Genomic DNA, 23,894 nt, shown 5'->3' on the forward strand with positions numbered 1-23,894 from the left:
CCGGATAAAAGGTCATCGAGGCCTCGGGCCTGAGGTACCCCACCCCTGCTTTAAGGCCTCAGACAATTTTCATCATTCTGCTGGATCAGATATTCATTAATGTTTGGCCAGTAAATCTAAATTAAACACGTGATTTTCTTGCATGCTAAAAAAAAAAAAAAAAAAAAGATTGCATCCCTGTACTGGACCTATAGCTTTTCATTGTGATTTTGATCCGAGACATGTCTCCGTAATTTTTTGCAGACACATGGTCCACAAGAAAAAAAAGGATATGTCAACCGTTCCATAGGCTATAAAGGGTAAGAGTTACTGTATATACATGAATAGAACAGGTACGTGAAAAAGGGACATGAAATGAGCCCTATGATAGTGGTTCTGAGCCTTTAGAAGGCTGCACACAACTAATATATGTGATCGACAGTCTTAAGTCACACTGAACAGTGAAAGTGAAGTACACTATTGTATTAGCTATGATGGGTCAAATAATGCTATGACATCCTTGTTGACACTGGTGTCTGTATTGATTCAACGGGTCTTCTCTGAGTTGGTATTTAGGGATCCTGGTCTATATAGACTCCGAACCTTTCTTTAGGTTTGGAGTCTATATATATGTTTGGATGTTTATATAGCAATTTGTTATATGTCCTAGTAAAATTTGTGGAGCTGATATAAGGGGTCCAGAGATCACGAAACAACACTATATTCTACTAGCATTTTCCCCCCTAAGTGCAGTTAAGATGGAACCATAACAATGCTGATGTCACTTGCATAGAATGTTGTGAAAAATATGGAGTATAACCGCATGTCCCTGGCAGGAAAACGCATGTACAATCCGCATGTACAATCCGCATGCGTTTTTTCTGCCAGGGAAATGCAGAAACGCTCAGGAAAAAATCCTGAGCATTTCTGCATCGTGGGCACATAGCCTAAAGGGAACCTGGCACATCAAATAAAACCATCTACCTAAAATCTTTTCAAGTGGAAAAAGAAAAATAAAGAACTAGAATATGGTGGTTGTATGCATATGCACACCCTTAAAGGGAACCTGTGAAGTTGGATATCGCGATTAACCTGCAAATATGGGGTTAGTCTGCAGGTAAATAGCTTAGTCGCCTTACTGAAATTGCGGCTTTCGAGAGAAAATGGACTTTATTCTTCCCGGGAGCCACCGGCTTTCAGTCATACGTGCATGCTGGAGTGGGTTCTGTCGACACTCACAGCACTGAAAGCAGCGGCTGTAAGAACACCCTGGCACTTTGACTGGCAGCTGGCTCTGTACAGTCATGGCCAAAAGTATTGAGAATGAGACAAATAGTAATTTTTCCAAAGTTTACTGCTTCATTTTTTGTAATGGCAATTTGCATATACTCCTGAATGTCAAAGAGTGATCAGCTTAACAGCAATTACTGTACTTGCAAAGTCAATATTTGCCCAGAAAATGAACTTTAACCCCCAAAACACATTTCAACATCATTGCAGTCCTGCCTTAAAAGGAGCAGCTAACATCGTTTTAGTGATTGATCCATTAACACAGGTGTGGGTGTTGATGAGGACAGGGCTGGCGATCAATCAGTCATGATTAAGTAAGAATGACATCACTGGACACTTTAAAAGGAGGCTGGTTCTTGGTATCATTGTTTCTCTTCAGTTAACCATGGTTATCTCTAAAGAAACACGTGCAGCCATCTCTGCACTGCACAAAAATGGCCTAACAGGGAAGAGTATCGCAGCTACAAAGATTGCACCTCAGTCAACAAACTATCGCATCATCAAGAACTTCAAGGAGAGAGCTTCCATTGTTGTCAAAAAGGCTCCAGGGCACCCAAGAAAGACCAGCAAGCGCCAGGACCGTATCTTAAAACTGTTTCAGCTGCGGGATCGGACTACCAGCAGTGCCGAGCTTGCTCAGGAATGGCAGCAGGCTGGTGTGAGTGCTTCTGCACGCACTGTGAGGCGGAGACTCTTTGAGCAAGGGCTGGTTTCAAGGAGGGCAGCAAAGAAGCCACTTCTCTCCAGAAAAAACATCAGGGACCGACTGATATTCTGCAAAAGGTACAGGGAGTGGACTGCTGAGGACAGGGGCAAAGTCATTTTCTCTGATGAATCCCCTTTTCGATTGTTTGGGACATCTGGAAAACAGCTTATTCGGAGAAGAAGAGGTGAGCGCTACCACCAGTCTTGTCTCATGCCAACTGTAAAGCATCCTGAAACCATTCATGTGTGGGGTTGCTTCTCAGCCAAGGTAATCAGCTCACTCACAGTCTTGCCTAAAAACACAGCCATGAATAAAGAATGGTACCAGAATGTCCTCCAAGAGCAACTTCTCCCAACCGTCCAAGAGCAGTTTGGCGCCCAGCAATGCCTTTTCCAGCATGATGGAGCACCTTGCCATAAAGCAAAGGTGATAACTAAATGGCTCATGGAACAAAACATAGAGATTTTGGGTCCATGGCCTGGAAACTCCCCAGATCTTAATCCTCATCAAGAGACGGGTGGACAAACAAAAACCAATAAATTCTGGCAAAATGCAAGCATTGATTATTCAAGAATGGACTGCTATCAGTCAGGATTTGGTCCAAAAGTTGATTGAGAGCATGCCAGGGAGAATTACAGAGGTCTTGAAGAAGAAGGGGCAACACTGCAAATATTGACTTGCTGCATTAACTCATTCTAACTGTCAATATAACCTATTGGTACTCATAATATGATTGCTCATAATATTGATTCTATTTCTGTATGTGATATAAACATCAGACAAACACTAATAAAAACCAGAGGCCAACAGATCATGTGAAAATATAATTTTGGTGTCATTCTCAAAACTTTTGGCCATGACTGTACTGACGCACTGCAGAGCTAAGTGTCAAAGTGCCAGGGCGTTCTTACTATAGCTGCGCAAGCACGCCTTTATGACTAAAAGGCGGCAGCTCCTGGGAGGAAAAAAGTTCATTTTCTCCTGGAAGCCACGCTTTCAGTAAAGCGTCTGAACATATATGTAAAGCTATATGTTTGACCCCATATCTGCAGGAAAATAGCGTTATCCAACGTGACAGGTTCCCTTAAAATGCATTGCCTAAATATGATGTACTAATTAAAACTAGCTACTGATAAATAGTTTTTTCTAATGTGCTTTCCCCTATTCTGAATATATAGAGGTGATAGTTTTTATTGTAATTCAGCCCGAGATAATTAAGAGATAACTAATGAGAAGTGATCTGTACAGAACAGAAAGTATTAGCTTATTAATTGGGCAGAGTGGTCAGTGTGAAAACTGCTAAATTTCAAGATTCTTTAAAACATATATAGAGTTGCAATCAAAATTATTCATCTTCTATTGCAAATTAAAATTATTGGCAATATTTACAAACTTTCTGCTGTTTCCAATAAACCAATGATACAAGGATAATGTTCCTAGATACAAACTCAAAATTATTTAACTCCTCCATAACAGGCATCTTTAGTACTAAGTAGAGCACCTTTGGCCGATATGACCTGCTGTAAGCATGATGTATAACCAGAAACAAGCTGCTGGCAATATTCCTAAGGAATTTAGTCCATTCATTATGGGTAATGACCTCCAGTTCACTAATCTTGGGTTGTCAAGAGTGTGATCCAAAATGTTGAGAAGAGACCATTGTCTTTTACAAACAAGTTAAAGGCTACGAAAAGATAACACATTGAATGTTCCCAAATATACAGTACAGTTGGAAGCATATATCACATGTTCAGTGTTCCAATTCTCTTGCATGAGAGAATGGCAGCACAGGTGAGAAGATGGAGAACTTAATTTTTCCATCTTCTCCATTGTCCAAGTCCACAGACATCAGACCGCACTCGGATGGCATCCGAGTGCAGTCCAATGTTTCACACGCACCCACAAACTTATATGGGTGTGCGTGGTCCGATTATCAAATGCACTCACAAAATGCTGCGATTGTTTTCTCATGTCGCATCGACATGTGGAAAAAGCGCCAGTCGGCACTGCCCCATAGTATAACAATGGGCCGAGTGGTATCTGATAAAACATCAGACAGCACTCGGCAGTGTTATATGCTCATGTGAGCGAGCCCTAAGAAAGAGACCTGTTAATCACCTGCAGTGGCGGAGGAGACAGACTAGCATAATTTCCGGCTATGGTCTCAGGATCTACTAAGTATATTTTCTTTGAAATGCTGGAGCCTTTCAGAGAAAAATATATCTGTCTGGAATCCACTTAGACGTATGAGGGCTTGTTTTCTGCGGGAGGATTTGTACTTTTAAGTTACACCATTCATTTTACTACATAGTGTACTGGAAAACGGGGAAAAAATTCCAAGTGGGGAGAAATTGTGAAAAAAACTCAATTCTGACATTGTTTTTTGGGAATCATTTTTACTGTGTATATTTTGTGGTAAAAATGACCTCGCAACAGGATTTTGCCCATGAGTATGATGACAGCAATATCAAACACATCCAGTTTTTTTTTATTAGTTTAATGGTGAAAAAAAATGACAAGTAAAAAAAAAATGTTTTTTTTGGTCGATGGAGCTGTGTGATGACTTATTTTTTGTGGGGCGAGACGATCTTTTTATTGATGCCATTTTAGGATAGATATGACGTTTTTATCGCTTGTTACAGAATTTTTTGTGGTAATGCAGCAACCAAAAAAAATGTAATTTTGGCGTTCTTTTTTCATTTACCGTGTTTACCGGTTGGGTCAATTATTTTTATATTTTGATAGATTAGACTTTTATGGACACGGTGATAACACATATGTGTATTTTTTTATTATCTTTATTTTTAATGGGGGAACAGTGGGGTGATTTGAACTTTTATTATTTTTTTATTTTTTTCATATTTTGTAAAACTTAGGAGACTTGAAGCTGTGATGGTTTGATCGCTTGTGTTGTATACAGCAACGCCACAGCATTACTGTATTTAGTAAAAATCACGGTCTCCTTTGAAGCCTGGCCACAGCCCCGCTCCATCCACAATTGTTAGAGGCAGGTCCTGGCTGTAAAACACAGACATTACCTGCAGAGTATGGGGCGGGCTCACTCCATGAGCACATTCCATACACCTGCTTCCAACTTGCGCCGTACATGTACAGCAGATGTCGTGAAGGTGTTTAAGCTCTGAACACCTACTTCTTTGTAGGTGTGAACAGGATTTCTAGAGTTACAGAACTGCATGCTGCATGATTACAGTATACAGAACAAAACACAGTCTCCTATGAAGATAGACTGTACATCAGTACATGAATACAGAATCATCATCAGTACATGAATACAGTATCACGATTATCATCAGTACATGAATACAGCACCAGAATATGTATGCATTACCAAACTTATTAAAGTGATCAAATGCAATTACAGGTCAGCCCCTGACATATATATTTGTATTGCAAGAACCTACAATTCACAGTATGTCCTTAACAATGGTAAAGAGATGCTGGGAGTTGTTGTAACAAGCCATCATCAAACTCAAGGTTTCCTTATGAGGCAGTCCGAGCCATCTCCCAGTGTCTAGCATTTTGCTGCCTCCCCAGGAGTGGGTCTCGGCTGTTCTCTGAGTCAGTTGTTAAACTGACAGCGAGCTCGAAGAACAGGTAAAAATTCTGTCCTCTTGTACATTCAATTTCAGATGAGAATACAATTCAAGCTCTGACCACTGGCACTTCAGGCGTCAACGCGACATATAGCAGCGTGATGGGGTTACCTGATCACGCTGCTGACGTCACTCCTGCACAACAGAGGAGTTAAAGAGAGTTTTGGGTAAAAGTGATAAAAAAAAAAGCAATACAAAATGAACATAATGTACAGCAATGTAAAAATTACTTGCAGTGTGCATGTTCCATCACTTTTTTTAACCGCTTCAGGTTTTGATAGACTGGAAGCAGTTAAAAGAGGTAGCGTGTTCATTCTGTGGTTGGCTTCCACTAGGAAACCACTTGTTATTTAAACTTTAAATTACAAAGAAAAAAGACCCCGCACGCTGAACTGCTATAAAAAATTATGGAAAAAATACTTCAAGAAAAACACCACTGGCATTTTCCTAGTGTCTTCATCCTGGAAAACTTGGTGGGTATGTGGCATCTAAAAGACGTCATGTGCACATACCCTTAGGCTGTGTGCCCACGATGCGTTTTTTAAGGGTTTCCGCAGCGGCAAAAAAGCTGCAGAAACGCTTAAAAAATGCTTGGTAGGCCTGCTATGTTCCCCAATGATAATCCACATGTGCTGTGCACATGCTGCGGAAATTTCCGCTGAGGATTATCATTGCGGAAAAAAACGCAGCACTACCAATTATTTCGCGGAAGCGCGGCGTTTTCGCCACCATTGACTTGCATTGATTCGCATGGATTACGCATCACTGGAACTGTACATGCGAAATCCATGCGTTTCAATGTGCGGATGGTACCCGGGTCCGGAGGACAGGAGACTCTCATCCAGACCCGGGTACCATAGAACCTGTAAAAAAAAGAATAAAATAAAAAATAAATATTATATTTACCTTCTGATGGCCCGCGGTGCGCTTTTCCTCCCTTGCCGGCAGCTCGCGTTGGACTGAAGGACCTGCGCTGACGTCATTTAGTCATGTGACGGCAGGTCCTTCAGTGCAGTGTACCGCGAGCTGCCGGCAGCCAGGACAGAGTGAAGCAAGACTCCGGGGGCCATCAGAAGGTAAGTATAGATTTATTTTTTTATTTTTAAACATTCTTTAAGGTCACAGTATATAAATCCATGCCGGTTGCATGGATTTATATAGTGTGACCAAGTTGTCAAGCACTTTCCAAGTGATGCTAAAATCGCTTGGAAAGCACTTGACAACCCGCATGCGGAAATGCATGTGAAGAACGCTTCACATCCGCATGTACAATCCGCATGTACAATCCGCATGTACAATCCGCATGTACAATCCGCATGCGTTTTTTCTGCCAGGAAGATGCAGAAACGCTCAGGAAAAAATCCGGAGCATTTCTGCATCGTGGGCACATAGCCTTACAGTCATATGACAAATAGCTTCTCTTCCTGAATCTCTCAGTGAAGCAGGGGCTGTAGTTTTTCACTGAACATTGAGAGAACCAGGAAAAGAAGCATGTGAAATGAGCAGTCACATGACAACTACTCAAACCGCTTAACGGGAATCTGTCAGCAGGTTTTTGCTATGTAATCTGAAGACAGCAGCAGATAGAGGCTGATACTCTGAATTCGGCAATGTGTCATTTATTAAGCTGTGTGCTGTAGTTTACTTGTTTTATCACTAGGACATTATCACTGCCAGATCTGATGCTCACAGGACTGCTATTCCGACCACAACCCCTCCTGTGATAAGCAGCTCACTGTCAATAGACAATGTACAGAGAGAGCCTGGTGGGGGCGGGGTTAGCTTTCTCAGCTCTGGTACATCTAAAAACTCTTTACTGCACCCAGTAAACTACAGTGCCTTGTGAAAGTATTTGGCCCCCTTGAACTTTTCTACCTTTTGCCACATATCTGGCTTCAAACATAAAGATATAAAATTCTAATTTTTGGGGGGAATAATCAACAACAAGTGGGACACAATCGTGAAGTGGAACGAAATTTATTGGATATTTCAAACTTTTCTAACAAATTAAAAACTGAAAAGTGGGGCGTGCAATATTATTCGGCCCCTTTACTTTCAGTGCAGAAGTTCAGTGAGGATCTCTGAATGATCCAATGTTGTCCTAAATGACTGGTAATGAGAAATAGAATCCACCTGTGTGTAATCAAGTCTCCTATAAATGCACCTGCTCTGTGATAGTCTCAGGGTTCTGTTTCAAGTGCAGAGAGCATCATGAAGACCAAGGAACACACCAATCAGGTCTGAGATACTGTTGTGGCGAAGTTTAAAGCCGGATTTGGATACAAAAAGATTTCCCAAGTTTTAAACATCTCAAGGAGCACTGTGCAAGCGATCATATTGAAATGGAAGGAGTATCAGACCACTGCAAATCTACCAAGACCCGGCCGTCCCTCTAAACTTTCATCTCGAGCAAGGAGAAGACTGATCAGAGATGCAGCCAAAAGGCCCATGATCACTCTGGATGAACTGCAGAGATCTACAGCTGAGGTGGGTTAGTCTGTCCATAGGACAACAATCAGTCGTACACTGCACAAATCTGGCCTTTATGGAAGAGTGGCAAGATGAAAGCCATTTCTCAAAGATATCCATAAAAAGTCTCGCTTGAAGTTTGCCACAAGCCACCTGGGAGACACACCAAACATGTGGAATAAGGTGCTCTGGTAGATGAAACCAAAATCAAACTTTTTGGCCACAATGCGAAACGATATGTTTGGCGAAAAAGCCAGACAGCTCATCACCCTCAAAACACCATCCCCATTGTCAAACATGGTGGTGGCAGCATCATGGTTTGGGCCTGATTTTCTTCAGCAGGGACAGGGAAGATGGTTAAAATTGATGGGAAGATGGACTGAGCCAAATACAGGACCATTCTGGAAGAAAACCTGTTGGAGTGTGCAAAAGACCTTAGACTGGGACGGAGATTTATCTTCCAACAAGACAATGATCCCAAACATAAAGCAAAATCTACAATGGAATGGTTCAAAAATAAACGAATCCAGGTGTTAGAATGGCCAAGTCAAAGTCCAGACCTGAATCCAATCGAGAATCTGTGGAAAGAGCTGAAAACTGCTGTTCACAAACGCTCTCCATCCAACCTCAATGAGCTCGAGCTGTTTTGCAAGGAAGAATGGGCAAGAATTTCAGCCTCTCGATGTGCAAAACTGATAGAGACATACCCCAAGCGACTTGCAGCTGTAATCGCAGCAAAAGGTGGCGCTACAAAGTATTAACTCAAGGGGGTCGAATAATATTGCACACCCCACTTTTAAACTTTAACAAATTAAAAACTGAAAATATCCAATAAATTTCGTTCCACTTCACGATTGTGTCCCACTTGTTGATTCTTCTCACAAAAAATTGAATTTTATATCTTTATGTTTGAAGCCAGAAATGTGGCAAAAGGTAGAAAAGTTCAAGGGGGCCACATACTTTCACAATGAACTGTAAGTGATATAATGTTGGAATCAGGGTCTCTGTCTCTACATTACGCTGCTCTCAGATGAGGTAGCAAAAAGCATAGTAGCTTATCCATGGTTATGACCACAAACAGCTAACTGTCACTATATGTGTGGTCATAACCAGGGACAGCTAAGCTACTGCAATGCCCTGCACATGGGGTAAGTGACATAGCAAATCAGAAGAACGATACTACATTTCTAATTGGAGGTTTTTGCTAATATTATTATTATTATTATTATTACACCTACTACATATTGGCATAGGATCTTGGAGATGGGAATACCCCTTTAAGTTTCTCTTGGGGCAAAACCTTTGGTTATAGTAGCAGTAGGTAGTAGGAAACAATAAGATTTTGACAAGGAAAAAGAACATAAACCAATCAAACTACATAAATCACATCATATACAGTACAGGCCAAAAGTTTGGACACACCGTCTCATTTAAAGATTTTTCTGTATTTTCATGACTTTGAAAATTATACATTCACACTAAAGGCATCAAAACTATGAATTAACACATGTGGAATTATATACTTAACAAAAAAGTGTGAAACAACTGAAAATATGTCTTATATTCTAGGTTCTTCAAAGTAGCCACCTTTTGCTTTGATGACTGCTTTGCACACTCTTGGCATTCTCTTGATGAGCTTCAAGAGGTAGTCACCGGAAATGGTTTTCACTTCATAGGTGTGCCCTGTCAGGTTTAACAAGTGGGATTTCTTGCCTTATAAATGGGGTTGGGACTGTCAGTTGTGTTGTGCAGAAGACAGGTGGACACACAGCTGATAGTCCTACTGAATAGACTGTTAGAATTTGTATTATGGCAAGAAAAAAGCAGCTAAGTAAAGAAAAACGAGTGGCCATCATTACTTTAAGAAATGAAGGTCAGTCAGTCCGAAAAATTGAGCAAACTTTGAAAGTGTCTCCAAGTGCAGTTGCAAAAAACATCAAGCGCTACAAAGAAACTGGCTCACAAGAGGAACGCCCCAAGAAAGGAAGACCAAGAGTCGCCTCTGCTTCTGAGGATAAGTTTATCCGAGTCACCAGCCTCAGAAATCGCAGGTTAACAGCAGCTCAGAATAGAGACCAGGTCAATGCCACACAGAGTTCTAGCAGCAGACACATCTCTTCAACAACTGTTAAGAGGAGACATTGTGCAGCAGGAATTCATGGTAAAATAGCTGCTAGGAAACCACTGCTAAGGACAGGCAACAAGCAGAAGAGACTTGTTTGGGCTAAAGAAAACAAGGAATGGACATTAGACCAGTGGAAATCTGTGCTTTGGTCTGATGAGTCCAAATTTGAGATCTTTGATTCCAACCACCGTGTCTTTGTGCGACGCAGAAAAGGTGAACGGATGGACTCTACATGCCTGGTTCCCACCATGAAGCATGGAGGAGGAGGTGTGATGGTCTGGGGGTGCTTTGCTGGTGACACTATTGGGGATTTATTCAAAATTGAAGGCATACTGAACCAGCATGGCTACCACAGCATCTTGCAGCGGCATGCTATTCCATCCGGTTTGCGTTCAGTTGGACCATCATTTATTTTTCAACAGGAAAATGACCCCAAACACACCTCCAGGCTGTGTAAGGGCTTTTTGACCAAGAAGGGGAGTGATGGGGTGCTACGCCAGATGACCTGGCCTCCACAGTCAACAGACCTGAACCCAATCGAGATGGTTTGGGGTGAGCTGGACCGCAGAGTGAAGGCAAAAGGGGCCAACAAGTGCTAAGCATCTCTGGGAACTCCTTCAAGATTGTTGGAAGACCATTTCCGGTGACTACCCCTTGAAGCTCATCAAGAGAATGCCAAGAGTGTGCAAAGCAGTCATCAAAGCAAACGGTGGATACTTTGAAGAACCTAGAATATAAGACATATTTTCAGTTGTTTCACACTTTTTTGTTAAGTATATAATTCCACATGTGTTAATTCATAGTTTTGATGCCTTCAGTGTGAATGTACAATTTTCAAAGTCATGAAAATACAGAAAAATCTTTAAATGAGGTGTGTCCAAACTTTTGGTCTGTACTGTATATGTTGGGTAATTAATTACATCATTTATCAGACAAAAGCAAATGATTTATTATTAATGCCAATAAGCTTCTCCAAAATATATTTTTGGATACAATGAATGGGGTCAGTTATTACTGTGGTTAATTGTTCCAGGTGGCTGAGATCAAAGGTTATGATTTTGAATAGCAGGAGGATAGAAGCAAATAAAACAGTCAAAGCTGAGCTATACAGTATGTAAGAAGTCAGACAGTGTATCAAAATGCAGACTGTGTTGCTTGTACAATTATGGTCACATAGAAATATTGATTTCTCTCACAACTGATACGTCATCCGCACAACATTGACATAAACGGCATATGTTCTTATAGGTTGTGCTGTATCAAGAGTGCACTGCAGCTAAGGATTAGGTCATCAACATCATAGCAGTGGACAACCCCTTGAAATCTTAACATTTAGTATGCCTTCTTATTTCGCAGGATGCCTGTACTCTGGATGTTTTGACCCTAGCAGAGTCCCTGAATGTAGACATCTAAAAATGTAAAAAAAGATTCACTGTCTCAGCCTGGATACTAGAGGAAGGACCCAGTTCATCCAAGACACGCTGCATTAAATATCATCTACCATCAGCTCCGTAACTTGGAGTTTGTTGGCCCCAATGTCCAATCTCGAACCAGGCCCCCAAATGTCATGCAGATTTGTGGCTTATCCATATGACATGCCATAAATGTATAGTAGATAGGGTTTCCAGGAATGGATCCTGCATCTATCTGGAGAATACTGGTGGTCGGCGTTCCCATACAACTAAATGAGAATTCTGCCTTCGCTCCACTGACAGCAGTGAGCGATGGGACCCAGATATCTACATAGACGGAGGTCCAATTACTGGCACTCGCATCTACTGTACAGTTTTTTGTGCATCCATCGGATATGCCTGAAATGTACGCGATGGCAATAGTAGTGGTGTACTCATACTGGCCAGTGGGACCTCGAGCCTCCCTAGACTCCAGGACCAGGGTGCAACCCAATCTCCTGCACCCACAGGCCCTAGCCAATGGAAATCCCATGGGCCAGCCTCTCGCGCTCTCTCCTAGTCCCATACACCATGGCTGCTTTCTATCAGTGGAGGGTTATCGCTGTGTCTGGGGCAGGCACCACATCACCAGGTGACCGTCCCCTTGTTTCCCCACTCTGCTGGCTATACAATCTTGGACCACGGCGCGATTGTATTTGGAGTCTGTGACTTGGGACCCTCAGGAATCACTAGAATGAAAGCGCTACACACTTTTCCTAGTGCTATGCCACTTCAGATTGTAACAGATCACTAAATTTCACAGCAGACCTGCCAACACTCTTGTCATCTGTTCATCACCGCTTTCCCTGCAGTTGCTTCAGTGACGTCAGAAGCTCTGGGAAGGTGACGTCTAGTGTCTGTTATGCCAGCCCCACCTGATCCGCGCTCACATAGCCCCGCACCTGACCTGTGCAGACGAACACTTGCCTTGCTCCCCGTGCAGCGCAATCTCAGTACCCTCATGGCAGCACAATTATGTACACCGGTTGCTTAGCAACCATTTAACCCGTACACTCCTGCGCCGCCCCCTCCATCTTACTACACCCAGCTGTAGCTATGAGCACAAACGTAGGCGCAGATGTGACATAACCAGGTCACGTGCCCCGGGCTGCCCTCATTACCGCTCACTTATAGCGCAGCGATGACGTCACTGCATGACTTGTTCAGCCAGAAAATCGTCAATTCCACTCCTTGTTGCTATTTCCTGGATCCCATCCCTAGTTATTCCCCGCCCACTTTATATCCTGCACCAATAAGCGCAGTCCCTGTCACTCTCTAACCAATAATGTGCTGCTTGCAAAGATGAATGACAACCTCAATACTCAATCAGGAGAAAGCCATAGGAGTGCGCTGGGCAATAGAGGGACAGCCGCAGCAAGAGCACAGGTGAGTGGGATGTGTAGCATATAAGGGGACGTGATGCCTGGTGGAGAGTTGTCTGTAGTAAGTGTGGGCATACTGTATGGGGCGCTGTCTGGACTGGCCAGAAGTCTGGGCATCACCATATGTGGTAGGGCCAGGTAGGTATAGCAGGAAGTCACCGGTGAAATGGGCAGCTAGACAGGAAGCCATGCACCCTGTAAGCCTGGTAGTGCTGGCCAGAGGACAGTGTGGAGGGGCTGGATGTGTGACCCATGTAGTAAGACATTAGATTTCTATGTGATTACATAGGATCTTGTATACTCACCAAGTCCTGCTGCTCCCTACCTGGCCAGCCTGGGTCCCCACTGGTCTACAGGTGTCCTCTTCTGGATGGATGAGCATTTGACCGCTGCAGCCATCGCTGTGACCAATGCATCACTGTTATGGTCATTGTTTGGTTGCAGAGGTGATATATCTATACAATAAGTACAGGGATGTACAAAGCTGATAATTGCAGGGTTATTCCCAAAATCATCCTGCGGATAGGGGACAGATTGCTGGGGTCTGACCTCCATTCATAGATCAGGGTTCTGCAGCCCCGTTTAGAACTGAGCAGAGGTACGAAAGCTCGGCCCCATTCATAGTCTATGGGACCCCTGGAGAAAGCGGACTGCTCTGCTCGGCTTTCTTCTGCCGGCCTACCGACAATAAATTAAACTATTCATCAAGTAGATTTAGTGAAGGCTGACCGGGCAGATGGTGGTGTGCAAATACCAAGCACAACCCTGTTTCAAAGCCAGAGGTGGAATGAATCTGCTGCAGCTTGCCCATACACACAGGAACCACCATGTACCAGATAAATTGTTAAAAAAAAAATATAATATCCCCCCACTTTAAATTTGTAACCATTGCCAATAAATGGAGAAGAGGCTGAGCATGCGCACCTCTGTTCTGTTCAAGACAGGGCTACAGAGCCTCACTGTCGGGAACATTAAGGGGGTCAGACATCAGAAAGTTATCCTATCATCTATGGATAGGGGATAACGTGTGATTTTGGTAATAATCTTTTTAAAAGGATTGTCCCTTTTCAACATACTTTTAACCTTGCGCTCAGTTATTTGTAAAAAAAAAACTGACCTGTACCCTCCCTGGGTCCAGCGCTGCCTCTCCATCACTAGCCTGGTCTCTGTTGATTGCAGTGGTGATAGTAAGTCATGTATGTATGAGCCTAAGGGCAAAATGTCCATTAAACTCCTTTAAATTTGGCTCATCTTTGGGCTGTTGGTATAACACATGATATAGATGTCTACTATAATGTCTTCCACAAATCATAGTGAAACTATTGGGCTCATCTTGACTGCAAAAAAGATGAAAATTTGCAGCTTTATACACCATAAAATTGGTGTAAAGTCGTCAATGAATTACCCACTAGGTAAAGACTGTAGGAACTGAGACATTTCATGTCTTTTTTCACTTACAGACTCTGATTCCATGATGTTTGTTATAGAGTGTAAAATTCAGAGGCATAAATGTTACATTATGGACCCATAGCAGTGTATAAGTGCCATATCATAGTTGTGTGCCCAAGCACTCACGTTTTAAAATCTAATTTTAAACTTTGATCACTCATAGTTTCTGTGGGGTTTTGGCTTAATAATTTCCTAAATCTGTAACGAAAGCTTAAAAGGAATCTGTCAGTAGGATCATCTCTACTACATGGCCACACAGGCCATAGGAAGTTGAATAAAAGGATACCTTGATATCTGTGATCCAATGTCTTATTCCAGGGAAATCCACGTTGTTGTTATATGTAAATGAGCTGTTCAGGACTATGGGCCAGACATAGATCTATCTGAAAATCTGCCTCCAGAGCTCATTATAAATGATGGGGGGAGTTACCACTGTGAGACATGTAGTGACTGACAGTCTGCTCTCTGGATCTACATGTCTCTCACTGGTATCACCCCCTTACATATAAAATAAGCCCTGGAGTCAGATTCTCATGTAGATCTGTGTCCGGCCCATAGATCTTAACAGCTTGTTTACATATTAAGAAATATTTGGATACCTCAGGAATAAGACATTGAATCACAGATATCAAGGTATCCTTTTATTCAGCTTCCTATGACCTACATGCCCTTATAGATGGCTTAGGAGGGTTGATCCTACTGACAGATTCCCTTTTAAATGTTTTTTTAAATAAAGGTAAAATTTACTGTTAATCTGGTCAATTTCTAGGACAAAAATCCATCTTGGTTCTCATGTTATTGCTATAAATGAAGAAGAACCTATGATGAAAAGGCTGGTGTGGCCCTTGTGCTTGAGGCCTGGGATATATGTTCTTAGACAGGCCCTTATGATGCATTAGATGAGAAAAAAACTCAAGAAAAAATGGAAACAGCTACTGTCCCTTCCATTCAGGTGGAAAAACTGACCACTGGGGAAATACCTTCTGCTAACCACTTTTCATACAAGGTAAGTCACATAGTATAGGATTTATAATGTGCGCACAGGGAACCACGGCATGAATCAGAGAGCGGCTCCTGCATCACAGGACGCCATACACCACACTGTGGTATTTCAGAGAAAAACATAGAGGACATGGACGAGGAGAATAGTCCAAGAGGTACGTCCCCACCAACTTCTTCACGGCTGCTCAGCTAGACTGACAGGTCTCTCATTATGTCACGTGAGTGCTGAAGCTTGTCTGCGGTGTTCATGGGATATAATAATGTCCCATAAGCGCTGGCATACACGGCGCCGACATCACAGTTAGGCTACGGCCCCGCTATCAGTATTTGGTCAGTATTCGGTCAGTATTTTTTCTCAGGAGTGGAGCCAAAGCCTGGTGAGGAACAATCAGAGAAAAGGTATAATAGAAACAAGTCACCAATTCTGTATTTGGCTCCCACTCCTGAGAAAAAATACTGACCAAATACTGATAGTGGAGCCATGGCCTTAGGCTACGGCCCCACTATCAGTATAGGGTCAGTTTTTTCCATCAGTATTTGTAAGCCAAAACCAGGAGTGGGTGATAAATCCAGAAGTGGTGACGTGTTTCTATTATACTTTTCCTCTGATTGTTCCACTCTTGGTTTTGGATTACACATACTGATGTAAAATATTGACCAAATACTGATAGTGGGGCCGTAGCCTTAGGCTATGTGCGTACGATCAGTATTTTGTGCAGAAATTTCTGCGGCATTTCTGCACCTCTTGGCAGCAAAAACGCTGCTGAAATTCCGTGCGTTTTGATGCGTTTTTACCATACATTTTTGCCAATGCATTACATAGGAAAAATGCACAAAGAATTGACGTGCTGCAGATTTAAACGCACATGAAATCCTGACAGGAAAATTCCTGATCATGTGCACAGATCTTCCAAATTCTCATAGGTAATGCTGGAATAAGGATTAACATGTGTTTTTGGGGCCAATTCTGCACGGAAAAAAACACCTAAAAAAAGCACCGTGTGCACATAGCTTAAAGGTGCCGGTGCGGTATATGTTTAAATGGGGAACTTTAGTGTTAAACAACGGTCTGTTTAGTAGTGGACAACCTCTTTAGGGTATGTGCACGCAACGTCTTATTCAGGCAGATACTTTCTGTAACACACCTGAAAAAGCACTAAGTTAAGCTCTAAAAAGAATGAACATATTTACTGCAATGATAAAGCGACTTGCTATTCATACACTCAGTCTTTTGAGCTTTCTTTAGCCACTTTTTTTTCCAAAGATGCGGAGTGGGTAAAACAAGTGACAGGTCCATTCTTCATCCAACTTCCACTCGGAATCTGCCCACTAGTTTATGTCATGAAGCCGGGGGCCAAAGTTGTGACGAAAAAAAAAACACAGAAAAGACGCCAAAAATGACGCTTCAGGATAAGAGACGCCAGCGAGTCCTGAAGCTTCTTCCTCCTAAAAAAAAAACCAAACAGTTGCATAGAATAGGTGCATAGTAGGAACGAGGAAGCCATGTTAAAGCTGACTTCTTAGATTTGCGTACAAAAAGACTTTTCAGGGTTTTTTTCTGGATATTACAGCAGCTGTGAGTAAAATTGTTAAAAATAAAATGTGTGCACATGCTGCAAAGAAAATTTGAGGCCCACACCTATGGGGGTTTCCTCTGTCATCAGAATACGGGACTTTTGTTCCACCTTCTCGCCAAAGTCAGGAGAAGTTGAATGTGGCAGCAGGTCACCGATATTCACATCTATGGCTCTGATGAAAATCTGCTTTTGGCTACATATATCTAGTGGCCGGAGTACCCTTTCATTCACCAGAAATCACAACCACATGGGATTTTTCTAATTTCTTTATTCTGATGACAATATGGAATACAGGACATCCTCACTTATTTACCCTGAAATATGCCCTGTCTGTGATCGAAGTTCAAATTGTCAGCATCTTTACATACACCTTCACCTCCAAATGATGGGGGGATTTTTGCTAAATGTACTCAAATATCAGGACATTTTGTGAGATGTGTCCTTACACAATAACTACTTTCCTGTATGTGTTTTTCAGGACAATCTCATTGGATCTCTGCTGGCTATATTCGGACATCTTCTTATTAGTATTGGACTCAACCTCCAGGTAAAGAATAAATAAAAAGGTGCTGAAAGGAAGAACGACATGCCTGGATTATTGTTATATCTTAAGTTAGTTGTAGCGCTTTGGAAAGGATTTAGCAGGTTAATGACTGCGGATATTCAGAAGCTCCAATTCTTTGTGATATGGGATGTGAAGGTGATGTCCAAAGTTCTTTCCTATTTGCAAAATATACAAATGAAGGTCCATTACGAAGCATTATAGTGTAATTTTATACTAGTGCCTCTGTCCATATGCCCTAAATACTGATGAGTGGGAGTTTCAGCAATCTGCTCCATTACAGGGAGGCTGCTGTGAGGCCAGCGTTGTCTGGATGGGACAGTCCTGTCCGCAAGAGTATACTGCCATAACTCTAGGCAGGTGACAAGTCCGACAATCATTAGTGACAGCACTAGGACCAATGGTATTTAATTGTGCAGTTCAGATGAGCATTTTTAACAATAAATGGTCTTGTAAATTATTAATAACTGCTGTAAAAGAACTGGTTGCACATGGATGACTAGTGGTTAAAAAAAAATACCAAAAGACTGACTGTCCCTTCCAAAACAGAAAACTGCTGTGTACATGTACTTACTACGAGTAGGGATTTCCATATATAACCAACAAATAAAGTAGCACTCTGTAGCGCTATGGTAAATGAGAATTCAAATTTCATATATTTCATGCTTGCATATTATAGCGCTACAGAGCGCTACTTTATTTTTTGATTAAAAAAAGTCTGAGTTTTGTGGATGAAACTTTGATGATTTTTTTTTATGCTTGATTGAACCGGGCCTAAGGGCGCAGACAGACGGCCGTATTTCTCGTGCGAGGATCACATCACAGTACACGTACTGACTGGCACCTCTCCTGACCTGAGCGTGACAGCGTGATGTAGTTGTATGCCGCTGGCACGCTCAGGTCAGGAGAGCCGACGGTTAGTCCGAGGATTGCGAAGCGATCCTCACACGAGAAATTAGGCCGTCTGTCTGCCCTCCAAGATTTGGCGCTTTACTTACTGCTCGTAGTTATGATCTTAGTGGCAGTTTCCCTCCAGTGTAAGTAACCATGGCCTGTTAGTGTTGACTGACACGGTATGGGTTTATTTCACCAGATTCTGTGTTACATTGGGTGTATGTGCAGGGCAAGCTTGTATCATATACGCTGAAAGTTGCCACAAACTATAGGGTATGTGTGGTATAAATAGGGAGTGCTCCCAACATATTCCTCTGATAGGCAGCTCAGATTAGCAAAGCTTTATGTGCAGGTTGTGGTATAGGAATTAGAAGCCCATAAATAAGATGTTTCTGCTGATACTTGAAAGAACTCTAAGTACTTGTAAGTCATGAATATTGTTCATATTCGTTTTTCAAAAAAAAGGCAACGAAAAAGGGTATGAAGGCCCATGCACATTAGATAGCTATGGTTCAGCAGATCCTTTTCTTCCCTGGGGAGAGTCTGGAGGGCATTATATGGTTGGCTGAACCTACCAAAATCGTTGAATTTGGATAATGAATCTAATGTCTATGGGGGGTGCTATAGAAGAGAAGATTTCTCAAACTTCTGATGAGATTTTCTGATCTAGCATTTCATAACGGACCTGCTGCTCAGTATGCACAGTACTGGATTGGGCTGATGAATTGTTGTTGGGAATCGGAATACTTTGCAGACCTATGAAGCATTTTATCAGAACGGTCCCAGTTCCCTGCGATATAATTGCCATCTGAAATTTCACTGTTCAGTATTTAATATTAATTGTAAAATCACCAACATAGATCTTCGCTTCTTGGACTCTTGCGAGTATGATGTGGATGGCAGATATTGGAGATTGTGGCTTACTGCACGCAGTCTTGGCTTTCCAGACTAACATCCTTTTGGTTCATACATTAATAACTGGCACAAGGTTTACTTTCCCACTGATTTTCTTTTTTTTTTTTTATCTGTGGCCTTGTTAAAGCCGAGCTGCATTTAGTGCATATTGTTGACTGTTCATATCGTATTTGAGTTTAGATACACCATATTGTTCTCTAAATGGAGTTTACACACTGTGATACAACAGAAAATGACCGCTTATATCAATAATATTCATGTAAAAAATACATTGACTATATTGCGGTGTTGGAAATGTAATTGTTACGTCAGATCCACTTTTCCATTTATTAATTGTTATTTATTCAGGTAGTTATCTTAGCCATTATGTACAAATCAATACATTGGTTTACAGAAGATAAAATGGTTTTCTGGAAATTTGTCTCTTGGGCTTAATATAAAAAAACCTTTTCTATCTACTTGTACAAGCAGTTCTCTCTGGCTCCTGGGCTGCAGGACTCCCAGGTCTCTGCTATGCTCTGGTTTCCGATCTATTGCAATAATATGTGACCACAACAGTCCATATTTGACTACATTGAGCATTGGTAATGTGCTGCCCATAACCAGGTCAGGCTGCAATGAGAACATATTGAAATTCCCCCAAAAATCTTTCTCATACATAGTGACACCTTATAAAAGTGGGCCATCTCCTCTCTAACAATCTAAAAGGTATCCGCTTCAGCTACTCTGGGTCATCAATCAATTCAGATTTGTTTTTCTAGTGGGTCAAAAGGAGAAGCAAAGATGTTCTGCAGTCCTCTAAACCACCGTAAAAAGGGTATATTGAAGTCCTAATTAGGTATACGCAGAAGTACTTCTTGATGTATAGCCATACAGTGCCATAAGTCACCCATAGGCTTGGCATTCCTCTATATGGAATTGTATTTCATACTGCACTATGTGCCCAGCTTGAAGGAGTTTTCCACTTTCAGGAATGTGGTCCAAATGCTGTAAAAGAAGAAAGGGAGCAATTACTCACCCTATCCAGCGTTGGCTCCCTGCAGCTGCTTAGATCTCGGTATCTTGGCTGAAGGGGTGATGTCACGTCAGCAACGCAAATCAATCCTATAGTCACTTACTGAGCTCAGCAGTTTGTATTGTCTATTTCCACACAGCTGCTGAGCTCAGTGATTGTCTGCACCGTGATGTGAGCGTTCATCATGATGTCACCTCTGCAGCCAAAATGCAAAGACTTGAGCGGCTGTGGGTAGCTGGCGCCAGAACCTAGAAGGGCCAGTACCTTCTCTGTTTGGTATTTTACAGCAGTTGGGGTCCACTTTCCTGAACGTGGAAAACCCTTTTAATAAAAGGTATGTTGGCTACACAGTCACTCTTTTGGCTTCTGTTAGGTGAAAGGGGTCCTATGTATAGGTTTAATGCACTGGAAGCATTCATTGGGCATAAAGTATGCAAATTGCATCTTCAGAGAGGAAGAGGACTTGAACTCTAGTGCCACCTATTCAAGTGAGTTTAAGTCCTCTTCCTCTCTGAAGAGGCAATTTGCATATTTGATTTCCCAAAGGAGCATTGCATTGTCTATAAGTCTCACTACCTTGGCATGTCACTCTCCACAAGGAGAAACGTTAACCCTTTCGACCCCAGTCAGAGGCCTTTCGTAGAGTCAAATCAGATCTCATGCTTTGCACTGAGGAGAGGCAACACCCCGAAACACCATGTCTGCAAATTGAGATTCTGGTTTGGCTTTTATCCTGAGTCATGTGGCAAGGCTCGTTAAAGGGTCGATATTGACTTTTAGGATTGCTACATTTCATTTATTTATTTTACTCGCATACATTATAATCACTGTCCCCAATGGGGCTCACAATCTAGGTTCCCCATCTGTATGTCTTTTGAAGTGTGGGAGGAAACTGGAGGAAACCAACGCAAGCACGGGGAGAACATACAATCTCCTTGCAGATGTTGACCTTGGTGGGATTTGAACCCAGGATCCCAGCGCTGCAAGGCTGCAGTGCTAACCACTGAGCCACCGTGCTGCCACATCCAGTAGGGGGCACTAGAGTTTAAGTCCTTTTGCCTCTCTGAAGAGGCAATTTGCATAATTAATTTCACAGCGGAGCATTGCATGGCCTATAAGTCTCCTTACCTTGGCAGGTCAAGCATGTCACTGTGCACAAGGAGAAATGTTACCTCTGGGGCTTATACCAAACACATAATGCATGTGTGAATTCAGCCTCACACTTACTTTTTCTGTGCACAGTCTTCCATGTCACTAGGATAAAGTCCAAAGTACATTGTAAATAATCACGATTGATTAATTAAAGGTTGTTGCATTACTGCAGACAATGGAGTGCTTGGAAACCAGCAGGGTGTGTGCCAGAAAACCAGGAAAGTCCGCTCATGTATAATTATTGCTTCCAATCATTCCTTGTGATGTGTGCCACTTGGAAATCTTATTTCACACTTTTTCAGAGGCCGGGTCACTCAGCTTAGTGCCTCATGTGCCATGAGTCATGTGTTACTGCGGATAAGCACGGTGGCTCAGTGGTTAGCATTGTAGCCTTGCAGCACTGGGGTCCTGGGTTCAAATCCCACCAAGGACCACATCTGCAAGGAGTTTGTATGTTCTCCCCATGTTTGTGTGGGTTTCCTCCCACACTCCAAAGACATACTGATAGGGGATCTAGATTGTGAGCCCCAATGGGGACAGTGCCGATGTCTGTAAATTGCCTGAATTGTAAAGCACTGCGGAATATATTGGTGCTATATAAAATAAAAAGATTAAAGATTAGATTATAAAGAAGAAGTTTATATTTTCTGTACTTTTAATAGCATTTGTTTCTGAAAACAAAAATCTGCCGATGTACACTGCTGAGTATCCATTTCATTCTGTCTGCAGATGGTTCATTGCCCCCTGTTAAAGTGCCAAATGCAATTATTGCCCCCAAAAGCAGTCAGTCTTCGATAAATGCCAATTAGTCAGTGTCTTTGTTGTGACCACCCCCACCAAGAAGAAGAACCACACCTCCACTAAAGTATTCCCAGCATGATCAAAGCAGAAATATGGCAGCATCCTTCCAACAGTCTTTATTAGAAAGATAATGGCCATCTAGCTAGCTTGTCCCATGCTACAGTCCCTCAAGTCACAGTGCCCCATAGCAATACACTTCAATAGTCTCCACACCTAGTACCTCCATGCTCGATTCAGCTCAAGCCACAAGGAAGGGGGTGAGGGTTAGGCTGGTTTCACGCATCCAACATGGTCCGTTTATGGCCCATTATGTCTGGACCTGCCTCAGGTCTCCTATATGACTATGAAGCTGTTTGGGTCAGGTGAACGATCCGGACGTCACGGCCCATAGTCAGACCATGAGTGTCAGACATATGAAACCGGCCTTGATGTTTTATTCGAAAGGTAAAACTGACACTCTACAGTATTTTTACCCTCTTTTGTGGCCCATTTGTCTTTTTAGGTAACAATAACTGAAATGCTTTTAACTATTATAGTATTTCTTTTTTGTTTTTGTTTGTTTTTTAATATTAAAACTTTTATTTTTTCTCTCAATATGTTATGTCTAATTGTGCAACTGAGCGGTGGCAGCTCTCTAATTATGCTGTTTCCTGGTTTTGTGAATTCACTACATATGGCCCTAAATTTTTGGCTGGGTATATGACGGGGCAAAGAAATTAAAGGGAATCTGTCAGCAGATTTTTCCTACCTCATCGGAGAGCAGTAAAATGTAGAGAAAGAGACCCTGATTCCAATGATGTATCACTTAGTTTACTGGGTGCATTAGAGTTCATAGATGTAGCAGAGCTGAGAAAACTAACCCTGACAACAACACAGCTTTCTATGTACATTGTCTATTTACAGTGAGCTGCTTATCACAGGGTGGGTGTGGTCGGACCAGGGCTCACACGCCTTGTAGTCCAGGCAGGGATAATATCCTGGTGATGAAATTTTCATTGTATGGAAGCAGCTTAGAGCCTAATAAGTGATACATCCCTGAAATCTGTGTCTTAGCCCCAACCTCAGCTGCTCTCAGATTACCAAGCAAAAACCTTATGACCGTTTGTTCCCCTTTAAAGCGCTCCATGCACAATTTTGGGAACTTACAAATCAATGGTTGACAATCGCAAAGGCACTGTTGTGAAATAATGAACCAAAATATTTATCAAAGGGGTTAGTAAGCATTTTGATCCCCAGTGTCTTACAGAAAATATTGTGCAGTAGATGATAAAAAGTGAAAAAAAAGTTTTTCCCACAGTTAGTTTATTTTTGTATGACATTAACCATCTGGTATAAATTACATTTTCACATTTTATTTTCTGCTGGTCAGTATGGAAATAATGAATTATATAGTTGTTTTTTTTAAATTCACATTTTCCTATTTTTGCCCAAAAAAAACTTTAAAAAATTAATTTTGTGTTGCCATACTTTAAGAGCCATAACATTTTTATTTTTGTGTTGATGGAGTTTTA

At 42.0% G+C, this 23,894-nt stretch overlaps 2 protein-coding genes across 9 annotated transcripts in view; one reads left to right on the forward strand and one right to left on the reverse strand.

Moving 5' to 3' along the window:
* STPG1 (sperm tail PG-rich repeat containing 1) overlaps positions 1-21,666 on the reverse strand; it is a 164,161-nt gene extending 142,495 nt beyond the window's left edge. For 2 of the 6 annotated variants that reach the window (XM_073665809.1, XM_073665814.1), the window contains exon 1: positions 12,562-12,692. The gene's annotated coding sequence lies outside the window, so the exon portion shown is untranslated. Of the gene's footprint in view, positions 1-12,541; positions 12,693-12,755; positions 12,864-21,558 lie in introns of those variants that run through there. The other 4 variants (XM_073665812.1, XM_073665810.1, XM_073665813.1 and 1 more) reach the window with 4 other exon arrangements.
* Positions 12,883-23,894, forward strand: part of NIPAL3 (NIPA like domain containing 3) — a 35,496-nt gene continuing 24,484 nt past the window's right edge. For 2 of the 3 annotated variants that reach the window (XM_073665806.1, XM_073665808.1), the window contains exons 1-3: positions 12,883-13,020; positions 15,235-15,471; positions 17,523-17,591. In XM_073665806.1, coding sequence (XP_073521907.1) covers positions 15,388-15,471; positions 17,523-17,591 — 153 coding nt within the window. In that variant the 5' untranslated portion in view covers positions 12,883-13,020; positions 15,235-15,387. Of the gene's footprint in view, positions 13,078-15,234; positions 15,472-17,522; positions 17,592-23,894 lie in introns of all 3 variants that reach the window. The other variant, XM_073665807.1, reaches the window with a different exon arrangement.

This window comes from Phyllobates terribilis, unplaced genomic scaffold (genome assembly GCF_046119375.1).
Source record: "Phyllobates terribilis strain yellow unplaced genomic scaffold, ASM4611937v1 Scaffold_2__4_contigs__length_985480577, whole genome shotgun sequence".
In the NCBI taxonomy this organism is placed as follows: Eukaryota; Metazoa; Chordata; class Amphibia; order Anura; family Dendrobatidae; genus Phyllobates; species Phyllobates terribilis.